This window comes from Alternaria hordeiaustralica, assembly GCF_023758085.1.
Source record: "Alternaria hordeiaustralica strain BMP 2776 chromosome Unknown scaffold_1, whole genome shotgun sequence".
In the NCBI taxonomy this organism is placed as follows: Eukaryota; Fungi; Ascomycota; class Dothideomycetes; order Pleosporales; family Pleosporaceae; genus Alternaria; species Alternaria hordeiaustralica.
Genome location: NW_026056773.1, coordinates 360,585 through 373,712, shown reverse-complemented (window position 1 = coordinate 373,712; position 13,128 = coordinate 360,585). Strand labels below are relative to the sequence as shown.

Here is a 13,128-nt window from a genome sequence, read left to right as displayed (position 1 = left end):
GGTGAGCTGTACTCCTCATTATCGGCGGGTTTATCTGTCCTTTCGCCAGCTCTGGACTTTAAACCCGCTTGTGTGTCCGATAAGAAGAGACATCTATTGACTCTTCTTCGCGCCCGCCTTCCTAGGCAAACCCGCCTTCCTCCTCGCCTCGCGATCCCCCTCCGCGAGCCACTGGCTCGCCTTAACCATCTGCACAACGTTTATCCACTGCTTGACCGCCATAAAGGGAGCGGATGTAAGCATGCAGATCCAAGGGACAGTCGAGTCCATCTTGTTGGCACGAGCCATCTCCATGGCAGCGGCGGAGAAGGGGCTAGCGAAGAACATGGAGGGTTTGGGAGCGGCGGGGGAGCCGGGCTGGATGGACGAAGGGTTGTTGAGGTCGGAGAAGAGGGTCGGGGAGAGGAGGGGCGAGCTGAAGGAGAGGAGGTAGAGGGCGATGAAGAAGATTTCGTTCATGGCGCAGAGGGTGAAGAGGACTTTCTGTGGGTGGGTTGTTAGCATATGGCTTTGTTGACTGTGCTACACACGAGATTATCCAGTTGAAGTAACGTACGTTATTGGAGTAGTACTGCTTCAACAACCAACTCCTGCTCTCATTCACGTTCTTGTGGCTCTGGCCGCTGCCGCCCATGCTGAGCGTCGCGTACATGTGCATGTAGTGGCTAGCCAAATCCAGGGAGATGAGGCCCTGGAAGACGATGCTGAAGCGCGGGAACGCCTGCGCCAGGAAAACGAGCAGACACGTTGTTGTGCACCGGTCCGTCACCATGTCGAGCACAGCTCCAAACTTGGTGCTCTGTTCGTAGGCCCGCGCGGCGTAGCCGTCGAGCGCATCGAGCAGGCAGGATATGCTGTAGAGGAGCGTGCATGTGCGTGGGTGGAGGGGCATGTAGTAGAGCGAGATCAGGGCGAGGAAGACGCGCGAGTAGCCTGTGGGAGTTGTTAGCTCGTGTATGTTGAGTAGAAAGGGACGCGCCTACCGATCAAGTTTGGGATGAACAGGAATATGTTCTCGTACGCGCCCTCCTTCTCATCCTGTGCTGGCCGTACCGCGGCGCCGTTGCCGTTGGCTTGTGTTTGTGCTGATGCCATGGTGGTCGAGATGGAGTACGATCCGTCCTCCCGATTATCCTCAATGGAGACACTCGCTATAGCTGCGAGTCTTTGTATACACGTGTACCCCGCTGCGCTGACTGCAGAGAGTGGAGGCTCGTATGCGCGCTCTGCTGATGCTCAGAGCGCTAGGCAGCAGGTGCTCGTATGGGATGACGTGCAGCGAAGTAAAGTCCAGCGCTGGGCGTGAAACGGACGGAATCGTTCGGAACGGGCGTGCTGCGTGCCAACAAAGTGCTTGTTGGGCTTGCAATAGCTGTTGAAGCTGTGCGGGTCCAGACCAGAAAGTTGTCGAATGAGCCGCCGATAAGCCGAGCTGATAACGAACCCTGTCGCGAATGCAGGTGCTTGGTAGTACGGCTGCCAAAAAAGTAAGACCGAGATGGACAAGAAGGCGTAGTTAGAGGTGTTGGAAGGAGCGTACGTGTCAAGAAACTGGTGGAAGCAAAAGTAGTTGTGCCTGGAAATTGAGGTACCATAAATCTGCCATGTTCGTCCGCCAGCTCCCGGTTACCCGCCTAGACCGGAAAGGGGGTGGGCTTGGCATATGAGGTCAATCGCACATCAGTTCCGTCACCGGACCAAACGGACCATGTGCGCTCATCAGCAATGGACATTGTGAATTTATGGTTATTGTTTTCACACGATCTGCTTGGCCTTGCTGCTGACGGTAGTATCTCATGTTCCATGCAGAAGGGCAATTCAACAGCGGGAAGTCTCTAATGAGAGTCTGCTTGCGTAACGCCTACGAATACATCTACGTATTCGTCAACCCTGTTCATGTATATTTGTATCTCGCACTCTTCATGTACCTCAAGAGGCAATGAATCAATAAATCGTGATCAGAGGTATCATTAAGCTATGTAACCACTCCTAAACGAACCGCCTACTCCTTGAAGCCCTTGAACGACCCAGTCTTCGCGGCGATCTTCTTCGACTTAGCCTTCTGGTGAGCCTGCTTCTCCTTCGCTTTGCCAGTACTGAGACCACGATCTGCCTTACCCTTCTTCCACACCTTGCCTTCTGATCGGACGTCGTTCATCTCGAGCTTCTTGCGGTCTTTGCCACTGAGCTTCTTCCCCTTCTTGGCCTTCAGGGCTGCTCCGGCAGATTGGGAAGAACCGTTTAGTGCAGCAGCACCCTTCTCTTTCTCCGCCAATTTGTCCTTCTCAGACTCGAACCATGTGCGCCTTGGCCGAGACTTGATCTCATCTTCGTGCTGGATCAGGTTCTCACCTCGCTTGAGGTCACGCTCTGTGACGCTCATGGCACGCTCTTCTTTCTCTTCGGCAAGGACCTCTTCAATTTCGCCTTCAAGGTCCTTGATCTTCTTCATCCACCTGTCGGTTTCTTCTACGGGTACTTGTCGACTGACAACCTTGGCGCCTTGGTCGCGCGAAGCCTTGACGGCCTGCTTGACAACTTTGCGGTCAGGTTCTGCGGCAAGCGTACAGGCACGACCACTTCGTCCTGCACGAGCGGTACGACCAACACGATGCATGTAGATATCGTGACTTTGCGGAGCTTCGTAGTTGATGACTACCGCGACGTTCTTGATATCAAGACCACGCGAGGCGACATCGGTAGCCAATAAGTAGGCGGACTTGCCTGATCGGAAAGCCTCCACGGATTGAATACGCTATGACTGTTAGTATTGTATCAAATGTCAAATGTAATTGAGTTGCTTACCTGCTCTTGGCTCATGTTACCATGGAGCTCACTAGCCTTGAGCCCACAGAGAGCGAATACAACGCGCACCCTATGCGCTTCCTTCTTTTGCCTGAAGAAGATGATGACCTTCTCTGTGTAGATCTTTTCACAGATGTACATCAAATACGCAAGCCTCTTATCTTCCTTGCCCTGCCTCAATCGCACGAACTCTTGCGTAAGACCTGCTACAGTGTGCTTCTTCGCATCAACCATCAGACGCACGGGCTTGTCCATACCGATACGGATAAGCTTGTCGACTGAGCTCGTCATAGTAGCGGAGAACAGCATAGTCTGTCGCGATTTCGGAATAGTCGTCAGGATCTCGTTCAATTGGGTCTCGAAACCCTCTTCGAGCATACGATCGGCTTCATCGAGAACAAGAATTTCGAGATGCTCAACCTGGAAGGCAGCTGTGTTGTGCATGTGATCGATGAAACGACCAGGTGTGGCAATCACAACATCCGGTCGGGTCTTCAGCACAGCCTCTTGGTCGCGCGTTGAGAAACCACCAGCCATCAGTGCGAAGGTAATGTCGGTGAAGGACGCGAGTTTGGTCGCGACGTTGAAACATTGTACCGCCAACTCACGAGTAGGCATGAAGATGGCGACACGGGTGGTTGGAACCTTCTTCGGTCGGTAGAGCAGACGTTCGAGGATAGGAATGAGGAAAGCGGCCGTTTTACCGGAACCAGTCTCGGCTCCTCCCACGACGTCCTTGCCTTGCATCGCAATCGGAACTGCTTTGTTCTGGATAGGCGTAGGCTCGGTGAAGCCCACAGATGCCAAACCTCGTAGAATGGGTCGTGAAAGCGACATGGCTTGGAAGGAACCAGTACCACCTTTGGCCCCCTTTTTCTTCTTGATCTGCACGCTGTCTTCGGGCGCGAAGAAAGCGGCTGCCTTCTTAGCTTCTACAGCGTCTTCTTCTTCGCTCTCGTCTTCGTTCTCTGTTTCGGCGCCCTCAACGTCCATGGGATGTGGTACATGCGGTACTTCTGCTTCTTCGTCCGAGTCGCCCTCCTCTTCGCTTCCACTATCCTCAGCCCCTGAAGCCTCCTCCTCGTCTTCCTGGTCTTCCTCCGAGTCGCTTGCTGCGCCCATGCCGAACCCGTCTTCGGCCATGAGCTCGTCATCCTCGCCGAAACCTTCAAAGTCGCCATTGACAGAAGCCTCGGGCGACTCCGTTTCTATGACTGCCTGTGCGCTCTTCTTATTCCGCCTCCGCTCGATGATGTCGTCGACGTCGACCGCGGTGCCCTTCTTCTGCGACTCCTGCGCTACTGTGCCATTGTCATTGCCCCAGCCGTCGAATTCCTCCACGAAGCCGGTATCTATATCGCCGACTGCAAACTCGAAGTCGCTGGCAATGTCGTCGTTCTGTTCGACATCTTCGGTTGGTTCTGGCATCGCATCTTCTTCGATTTCCGGAGCGGGCTCGACTCCTTTCTTTCCCTTCTTCTTGTCCTTCTTCGCTTTCTTCGACGCGACTTCTTTCGGCTTAACGTTGAGATCAGGATCTTCAGTGTATTTCCTCTTCTTTCCAGCGCCAGCTAGTTTGGCCGTTGCTGCAGCCTCGTCGGCACCACCGTCGTCGGATACATCCTCGTGGTCGGAGATGGTGAAGATAAAGTCGTCGTCCTTAGGCGCCATGGTTATCGTATGGCGATACCTCGTGTACTGGGGTGATTGCAGAGATAGTTGAGCGTTCTGCGTTTGCAAGCGTCGCAAAAAAAGTTCGGGCTCGGGGGATCTGTGCTCAGCGCACCCCTGCGGCCTAAAAGTGGGGTCGCTGCAGCCGTTGCGACTGCGAACAGCTTGGATCTCCGAGTCGTGGCAAACATCACTCGGACGTCTACATCATCTCAGATTTCACTCAGTTATCAACTTTTAATGGTGTGTATGCAGCAAGATGCATCAAGAATACTAAACACCAGGATGCTCGCTAGCGCGTTAACAGCGCGTTGACAGCCTACCAGGCATCAGAGACGTTTGCGACAAACGAACATGGTCCAATGACGACTGGCCAAATGCGCCAATAGATGACACCAAGTCTCACACGGAGGCCGCTCTCTCATGTGATATTGTATAGGTCCTGATATAATACTGCTTACTACTTCTGCTAGCCTTATCCAATGGGATATCTAGATCTCTGCTGAGCAACATACTCATCTGTCTGGCTCAAGCGTCCACGGTACCTAGATGCCAAGTTACAAATCTCAGGCTACAATCTTCCTACTAAACGGCTGAGAAGTTTACCGTGAGTCACTGCCTGCCAATTGAAGCCAGGCATCCACAGCGCCTTCCGGTTCCCTACCGCCAACCGACGTCAGCTGCAGCCTCAGCCTGATATATCTAGCCTTGTCAGTCACGCTTGAGGCTCCTTCTATACCACTATTTTCACTCTCCAATCTGCTTTACTTGGTCGCTGAATCACCCACTAATCAACACCGTACCACCACCCTCACTGACCACCTCACTCCACCATGCGTCGAGTACCACGAAGAGCAGCCTCACCCACCCCAACCACCCGAGTCCTCCGCTCGCAAACTAAACAAGCAGCTTCAGAAGCCCACGCCACCAAGGTCACCAAGCCCACCAAGAAGCGTCGCCCACGTGCAGATCCCTGGGCGAAGAAGCGCAAACCAAACCCCAACCCCAGGCCGCGCAAGCCACCGCCCACCCACTTCACATGCCGCATCTGCATCGAAGAGCAACCCACCGATGAGTTCGTCAAATGGGTACCACCAAAGCGCGGACGCTGGCAGCAACACCTAGACGTCCCCTTCAACTGCATCGCCCACCTAGCCCGGAACCCCAGCAAACGGAAAATCGACCCTGTGTGCAAGACATGCATTGGCAACTTCCTCTCCGCAAAGATGGACACGCTCGGTGTACGCCAACTCGGCGCCGGCTGTCTAGAACCCGGTTGCACGGAGCCCTGGGACCACCACTTCATCCTGCGCTACATGCCCCCCGGCTCAGCGCTCGAGAAGTTTAACATGGAGATGCTGGAAGTGTGGAAAGAAACTGCGAGTCCCAAGCCCATGACCTGTCTCTCATCTACATGCACTGCGATTGGTCTGCCAGATGCGACGGCGGCTGGATACCCGCAAGTCGCGTGCAACGACTGTGCTTTCCGGTCTTGCGCCCAGTGTCTTGTTCCGTGGCACAAGGACGTTACGTGTGCGGAGTATGCAGCGAAGCATGTGGATGAGAAGATGAGTGATGCCGAGAAAGAGACGCTCAAGCTCATGCAGGGTAAGGATGGAAAGAGGTGTCCGAATTGCCAGTTGGTTATCGAGAAGGATGGTGGCTGTGATAGCATGGTAAGACCCCGTCTTGAACCTCACATATATGTCACTTCGCTAACCTACGGATAGTTCTGCGTCGGATGCCACAAATACTTCAACTGGGCAAGTGCTGCTTCAGCGTTGACTGGCGCTAAGAAAGCCGAGGCTCCTTACATCCGCGACATGCCGTACTGGCTTCACGATGGTATGGTCGTGTGCGAGATGGACGGTATCAATGGACTGGACGGTGCTACTGGCGCGGTTGCTGCGGCGTCGGACAGCATGGTAGAGGGATGATGTGTGATATTGAACTGGCGAGGGCATGACTGTGATGATTACGAAGGGATATGCATTATTCACATATTATTACTTGCGACATGGATCCCGGCATGGAGTGGACTGGCTTTGGACATATGTTGTTAATGTCCAACAAAAATTCTATAGAAAAACTTCAGCACATCACAATCACTCGTACACAACGATACCATCGATGGATCTGCCAGAGCACTCAGGCCCCAAATGGTGTAGATTTTTGGTTGTACAGAGTTTGCGTATTAGTTACAGAATCCCAGCTCGCAGCCACGAGTTTCCTCTCTTTCCCGGTGTGTTGTAAAGCAAATTGATCGCTCCCCTCGCTGTCTGTGACTCCAATCGCGCGGACGAATACCACCTGTCCCGCTCGTTCGTGAAACGCCATGTGATGCATTTTGAACGCCAACCAACGCCAACTGCAGAATGGGGGGGTTGATGCATTATGGTAAAAGTGGGTGATCAAACCTTCTTGTAGTGTTTTTGTGAACGCGCTCTGCGGCGGTCTTTTCCTACTTTTTTTTCTTTCTGGTTTTGTTTGTTAGAGGCACCTCGGATGTACTGATACGCACCTGCATCTGATGCGGCGTCGGATCGCAAGTCCGGAGGCGTCTCTAGTCGATCGATAAAGACCTGTGTAATCAGGCAGGCAGGTTGCTAACGAGCCGTACCTTTGTCGGCGCGTGAGGAAGCAGCCGGAACTGAAGAGAAGAAGAATGTCAGAAACCCCAAGAATATCAAGTGAATGATGGAGAGTATAGAAAAAAGCGAACATGTGCTAGCTTAGCTGAAAGCGAACTTATGCTGCCGCTGGAGTAGCGACTCCATTGGTAGCCAGTTCGGCCTGTCGACGCTTTGCTGCCGAATGCTCGCTGTCCTGTATTAGCACAATCGTCAGCATAATGGCGTATGATTACTCTCGGGACGCGGGTGAGCGTCGAGAGGATTTAGTGAGGCGTGAGTCACGCACGTCAATGCCTGTATCGGCGAAGTGGCGCTTAGCACTTTTCGCGTCCTTCTTCTTCTTGTCTTTGCTAGGCTTCTTCGGTCGGGTCTCTCCTTCAACGAAGACATCATCGGGAAGCGCAGTACTGACAAGTTAGTAATTGCCACAAGCATCGACAAGTGGTATACTTACTTGCGTGTATGGACTACCTTGACCGACATCACTTTGTCATCGTAGAGGTCGGAATCAGTGATGTAACTCCTGAATTGGCTCACTGGGTAGGAGATGTCGAGCGACTTGGTAGCATCTACACGCCAAGTTAGCTGTGCCATGTGATGGATAACTCAGATATACAAACCTGGAGGTAAAGTAAGACCAATGTAGAAGGTCGTCGTGTAGATAATGTGAGTCTCGCCATTCGCGGGCTCAACACCCTCAGCAGGTACTTCGGATGCCGGAATCATATACTCGAGGGAACCCTGCGTGACCTCATGGAACTGATCGTCTTTGCAGCGGTGGAAGCGTTCAAAGTAGTGAATGTACGGGCGGGCGGTGTCGATGCCCGTTTGTCCATCGTCAATGCCTTTGACGATATGACGGATTTTCGACTGTACCAGTCCGGAGAAGGTCGAGTTGGCTTCCTTAGTCCGACTCGCGGCAACGACACTGAGGTAGTATTTGTGGTCTTTGGTAAAGAAGGAGTGGCGCTCGAAGAGTGAATCCCAGTCCTTGGCGCCCGAGAAGATATGCTGTAGGATCTTGTCCGCTCGCCCGAACTCCTCCTTCATGATTCGCAGCGTCGATGGCATCACCGTATGTGTAGCGCACATGGAAGGAAAGGCGGGTGTGATGATGGGCATGAGGTGGGCGCGATCGCCGCCGTAGACCTGGGGATTCCACACCCGGAGACCCAAGTCGCCCTCTTCGATGTGCTTTAGCATAACAGGTCGCGGCCAGGTCCATTTGTACATCAAGCTGAAGAACTTGGAAACGATAGTAGCGCCGTTGGCCATGGGATACAGCTGGCAGATGCGCGCAACCATGATAGCCCACGCAACTCCGCCAGGGTATCCGAAGACTGCACCGTAGATGCCGCGGCGGTTTGACCAGAGTTTGATGGCCCTCAGCGCGTGTCGAAAGCTGACCTTTTGCGGCACCGCATCCAAGAGTTCGTTGGTGACTCGTGTGCCGTTCACACTGCGTGTTGCCGACTCGCCGAGACCTTCCAAATCCTTCTTTTCGATCGTCTCCATTGTTCTTGGTATCGACGATCTCTTCGGCAAGGACGCGAAGAGCAAATCTATGCTCACACCGCGGTATTCCATCTTGATAATGGGAACAAAGGCATCTTCGACGGGCACGAATTCGGTGATGTCTTCGGCCTTGGACATCTCTCTGAAGGTCGGAGGGAAGTTTTTGAAGAATTCGTCGATGGTCACGAACTTGGGCGCGACAACGAGTGTATCGATATCCGACGTGGGACCGTGGACGCCGAGAGCGTAACTACCGAAGGTGAAGATCTTGCCGCCGGCGGCATCGAGGACAGGCTGCTGCACACCCTTCTGTTTGCCGACGCGACGGACAAACTCTTCGACGACCTTCTGGATGTGATCGATGACCTCCTCCCTGCGAAGATTAGCTTGGCGCGACTACGTGTTCAGGGACTGCCGTACCTCCTGCGGTTGCCCTCGGGAGTCTCGAAGACATTCTCAGTCTTCAGCGTCTCGATGAGTTTGTCGTTTAGCCGGATATCGTGTTCAGTCGGCGCGGCCTCTGATATGGCGCTGGTGACTCCAAACTGCCGGGTGGGCTTCTTCTGGCCGTCCATGGTGAAGGGTGAGAGAATCGGGGTTGAAAGAGTCGCGCGACTTCGGGGGTGCTGCGGCGAGCTGGCGCGGAAGAAGTCGCAATCGGGCGCGTGTCGGGGTGGATTGTCGTGAGAGACGGCTGGGAAATGAGTGTAATAAGAGATTCAGCGCTCCCACACGGCGACGCGACCTTTCCCGAGTTGAAGTCTGGAAAGTGAATGCACAGCAATCAGAAGTCGAGGATGCATCCGTCTTTCGAGCAGCCCGTTGCCAAGGCGCTAGGGCGCCACTGTGGCTCAACCTGGAAGCGGCGGCATTCCCCCGTCGCCATCGCAACATTGGCAAACCTTGCCAACTCAACATCACCATCGCCTAACATGGCGAGACAATTACCCTTGCATCTCTCCCACAAGAGTGCACTAGTGCTATTGCCTCCCGCTAATATCGCTGCACCTATCGAAGGCGTCCGACGCACGCACGACAAGAACTTCGAGCGATGGCCTGCGCATATAAACCTGCTATACCCTTTCCTATCGTCACCTTCTGAAACTAGCGGGCAAGGCGAGGACTCGCACTCGTCTCTCAAGCCTGACATACGTGTCCGTATTGCAAGAGCCGTTCAAGACATACGATCATTCCACATAACGCTCAATGCGGATCCACCCGGGTTCTTCAGCCACGGCAAAGGGGGCAGCAAAACAGTCTGGCTAGGTCCTACTACAGACAATGTCCAACGGCTTCAAGCAGTTCTGCAACAGGAATTTGCTGAAGTAAATGCAGATCGGCGGCCCTTCGTCCCTCACCTTTCTGTAGGACAGGTGAAGAGTGAGGTCCGCCTGGATGAACTCCGCACACTGATTAGAAAGAGAATAGCGGAACATCTGGATCACAGCCCAAATGATGAAGTCATGCCTGCAGCTTTGGACTGGCATGTTGATCAAGTATGTGTTATTCAACGTAATACCTACAATGATCGTTTCAAGGTAGTCGAGACTATCAAGCTATGAAACCAGTAGCATTGTTTACGAGATCAGTTCTTCGAAAAGAACTCCCGCATTTGGTTATCCAGCCATTTCACGTCTTCCGTCGACTGTCCTGGTCCGCCGGCCCTAAGTTGCTTGTCAGCTTCACGTGTTCGATACATTCGGGAGAAAAAACACACCAGTGGCCCCAGATAGACGGGAAAACCTTCAATGTTCCCACGCCTGGCTTCATGTTCTGAACTTCGATTTCTGAATCTTCTGGTGGGAAATACAGATCTGTCTTCGCTGGCAGGACAAGTGTCTTCGCTTTGATACCCTTCATCGCTTTCTCAAAATCGCCATTATACGGTTCTTGCTGCGAGCAGTCACCAGCTTGCCATGTATGCGCCATGACCAGCATATTTTCTGGGTCTTTCGAGAGTGCCCAAGCTTCCCAGAAGTTGACAAGAAAGTCGTCCAGATTCTTGAATCCAAGCGTGGGTGCTGTCTCATACAGCTTCTCACGATAGAATGCTTGTGAGAAGCCCCAGCCAGCATAAACGCGTCCAAGAGCCTTCAATCCGACCTCTCGGTTCGAGGATGCGAATTGCGCTGTTTTGCCTTGAGCAGCTAGAAGACTTGGCTTCGCAACTCCTGCTGAACTTGTTCCTATTGCAGCGTACAAGGCGCTCTTGACGCCTTCTAGGAAGACCTGGTTATGCAAGCTCGTCTTTGCACTTCCACAGAACGGTACCGCGAGGTCCATAAAGTCGGGGAACTGTGTAGCCCACTGATACGTCTGCCCCGCACCCATAGACCAACCAAGGACTGCACGAGCATGCTTTACACCAAGATGTTTAGTGACGAGCTCATGTTGCGCTCTCACGTTGTCGTAAAACAGCACTTCTGGAAACGGGCGCAACTCTGGCATGTTGGATGGCGAAGACGACTGGCCGTTGCCGAATAAAGCAGGCATGATGATGTAGTATTCAGAAGGGTTAAGTGTCTTGTCTGAGCCCGTCAGCCAGATATTGTCGGATATCGCTACATCATCGTGTTAGCAGCTGCCCAGTAATGGGTGTCTGGGGCAACGCATACTTCCAGAATACCATGTCGGGTATATGATAGCAGGTAGCGATGGATCACCTAAGGTCTTGTAGGCGATGAAAGCGTCTGGAATCTCTCCACCTGACTTCAGTTTGAAATTGCCCAACCTGTAGGTTTGATAATCATCGTTGGAAGACATGGTGGTATTTGAATGGAAAGACTGTGGCGGAGTTTTGGACAGCTACGAGAGTATGAGTTTCAAACAGATATCACCATTGAGAAGACTTGCGTGAACAGTCACGCTATCTATCTATCATCACCATGCCCCTCAGTTCCAGCTTCCGTGGTAGACCCTGCCACTAAGCTCTGGCGTGGTTATCGTTCATGGCGGGGTAGCTGAAAGATATGGTGGGGTACATGACGTTGACAAACCCGTCCCTTGCGGCAAATCGCCGTGTGTACCCGTCAGAATGGCCATGGCCAAACCTTCTGTACGGCCCAGAAACGTATATGTTCTAGCAGCCTCAATGCAAATAGAACTTCTTAGTTCCAAGCGGTCTACCAAGATTCCTACGATGGCGGCTCAAAAAGCCCCGGTGGGCATTCCGCGGCCGCCCCTTGTGCAATTGCAGGCTCGGAATTATATCCGCTATTTGCCGTAGAGCACTTTTTTGCGCGATTGATCATCTTTTACTAAACGGCAGTTGCATCCATAGCTGGGTAGTGATATAAAAACATCGTTCCCGTGATCGCCACTACAGCACAATTTGCTCACTAACGATCATTCCCCGAAGACACAACACCCAAACTACAGATCTCATCATGGCAACCGGACGAGCAGATGCCGAAAAGGAAATAAAACGCAACCCGCACGGCGACTTCAAAGCAGTCGAAGCCTCGCGCCCACCCTTCGACACAAGCTCCTCCTTCCACTACACGCAAACTCCGAAACCCAACTGGCAACCCGGTTCCGGTCCCAACGAGCCCTCGAGCCTGCAAAAGGCGCACCGCTCCATCAACCCCTACGAAGAAGGCCGACCCGTAGTACACAACTACAAGCTGCTCATCTCCGCCATTGTCCCCCGCCCCATTGGCTTCGTCTCAACAATCAGCGCAGATGGAAAAAGCACGAACCTCGCTCCCTTCAGCTACTTCAACCTCGTGAACCACGGCCCACCCATGTTCGTCCTAGGGTTTGCGGGTGGCATGGACAAAGCCAAGGACACGCTGAAGAACCTGGTTGATACCAAGGAAGCTGTTATCAACATCATCTCCGAGGAGTACGTCGAGGCGGCGAATTACACGAGCATCAATGCGCCGGCTGATGTGAGTGAATGGGCGTTTAGCGGGCTGCACGCGGAGAAGAGTAAGTTTGTCAAGCCGGATCGTGTCAAGGAGGCCGTGTTTAGTATTGAGGGAAAACTGGTGAATACCGTGGAATGGACGAGTAAGAATCCTGCTACGCCGGATAAGAAGACGGGTGTTACTGCGTTTGTGGAGGGTGTCAACTTTTGGGTTAGGGAGGATGCTGTTGATGAGCAGGGTGTGCTGGTTGATCCTGCTGTAAGTATTGAGTGTGAAGATCGTGGGTGTTGGGGGTTGCTAATGCTGGACAGGTCCTCAAGCCGATATCTAGGTTGGGTGGTATTACGTATGCGAGGTCGACGCAGGCGTTTGAGCTGCCGAGACCGGAGTACGAGGAGGTTACTAAGGATCCTGAGGTTGCGAAGTTGGCACAGCCGAAGGGTCAAGGTCAGTAGGGAGTCTTATCGAGGCCGTGGGGCAACACACATGTACTGTGTGCATGGAAAGAGGGAGGCGCATAGATCTAAAGGTATAGACGAGTAAATATATGGCCAATACAAGGAGACATCACTCAATGGGAAGAGCATCTTTTCGTTCGCAACTCATAACTGTGTAGAAAAGAAGCAGAGGTATCA

General features: G+C 53.0%; 6 protein-coding genes across 6 annotated transcripts; 2 read left to right on the top strand and 4 right to left on the bottom strand.

Moving 5' to 3' along the window:
* Positions 1 to 93: 93 nt before the first annotated feature.
* Positions 94 to 1,095, bottom strand: J4E84_000140 (uncharacterized protein; the record flags this gene model as incomplete). Its single annotated transcript, XM_049382784.1, has 3 exons — positions 94 to 483; positions 557 to 933; positions 984 to 1,095. The coding sequence occupies 3 exons, from the start codon at positions 1,093 to 1,095 to the stop codon at positions 94 to 96; spliced, it is 879 nt and encodes a 292-aa protein (XP_049248302.1).
* Positions 1,096 to 2,002: 907 nt separating this feature from the next.
* DRS1 (nucleolar DEAD-box protein required for synthesis of 60S ribosomal subunit) lies at positions 2,003 to 4,476 on the bottom strand (the record flags this gene model as incomplete). Its single annotated transcript, XM_049382783.1, has 2 exons — positions 2,003 to 2,755; positions 2,806 to 4,476. 2 exons carry the CDS (start codon positions 4,474 to 4,476, stop codon positions 2,003 to 2,005), a joined length of 2,424 nt encoding a protein of 807 aa, XP_049248301.1.
* Positions 4,477 to 5,309: 833 nt separating this feature from the next.
* Positions 5,310 to 6,413, top strand: J4E84_000138 (uncharacterized protein; the record flags this gene model as incomplete). Its single annotated transcript, XM_049382782.1, has 2 exons — positions 5,310 to 6,152; positions 6,207 to 6,413. 2 exons carry the CDS (start codon positions 5,310 to 5,312, stop codon positions 6,411 to 6,413), a joined length of 1,050 nt encoding a protein of 349 aa, XP_049248300.1.
* Positions 6,414 to 7,338: 925 nt separating this feature from the next.
* Positions 7,339 to 9,199, bottom strand: J4E84_000137 (uncharacterized protein; the record flags this gene model as incomplete). Its single annotated transcript, XM_049382781.1, has 4 exons — positions 7,339 to 7,516; positions 7,564 to 7,678; positions 7,730 to 8,997; positions 9,045 to 9,199. The coding sequence occupies 4 exons, from the start codon at positions 9,197 to 9,199 to the stop codon at positions 7,339 to 7,341; spliced, it is 1,716 nt and encodes a 571-aa protein (XP_049248299.1).
* A 1,010-nt stretch (positions 9,200 to 10,209) lies between these two features.
* J4E84_000136 (uncharacterized protein) lies at positions 10,210 to 11,387 on the bottom strand (the record flags this gene model as incomplete). The annotated part of the gene is made up of 3 exons (XM_049382780.1): positions 10,210 to 10,288; positions 10,342 to 11,185; positions 11,240 to 11,387. 3 exons carry the CDS (start codon positions 11,385 to 11,387, stop codon positions 10,210 to 10,212), a joined length of 1,071 nt encoding a protein of 356 aa, XP_049248298.1.
* Positions 11,388 to 12,010: 623 nt separating this feature from the next.
* Positions 12,011 to 12,948, top strand: J4E84_000135 (uncharacterized protein; the record flags this gene model as incomplete). Its single annotated transcript, XM_049382779.1, has 2 exons — positions 12,011 to 12,751; positions 12,805 to 12,948. 2 exons carry the CDS (start codon positions 12,011 to 12,013, stop codon positions 12,946 to 12,948), a joined length of 885 nt encoding a protein of 294 aa, XP_049248297.1.
* Between the last annotated feature and the right edge of the window lie 180 nt (positions 12,949 to 13,128).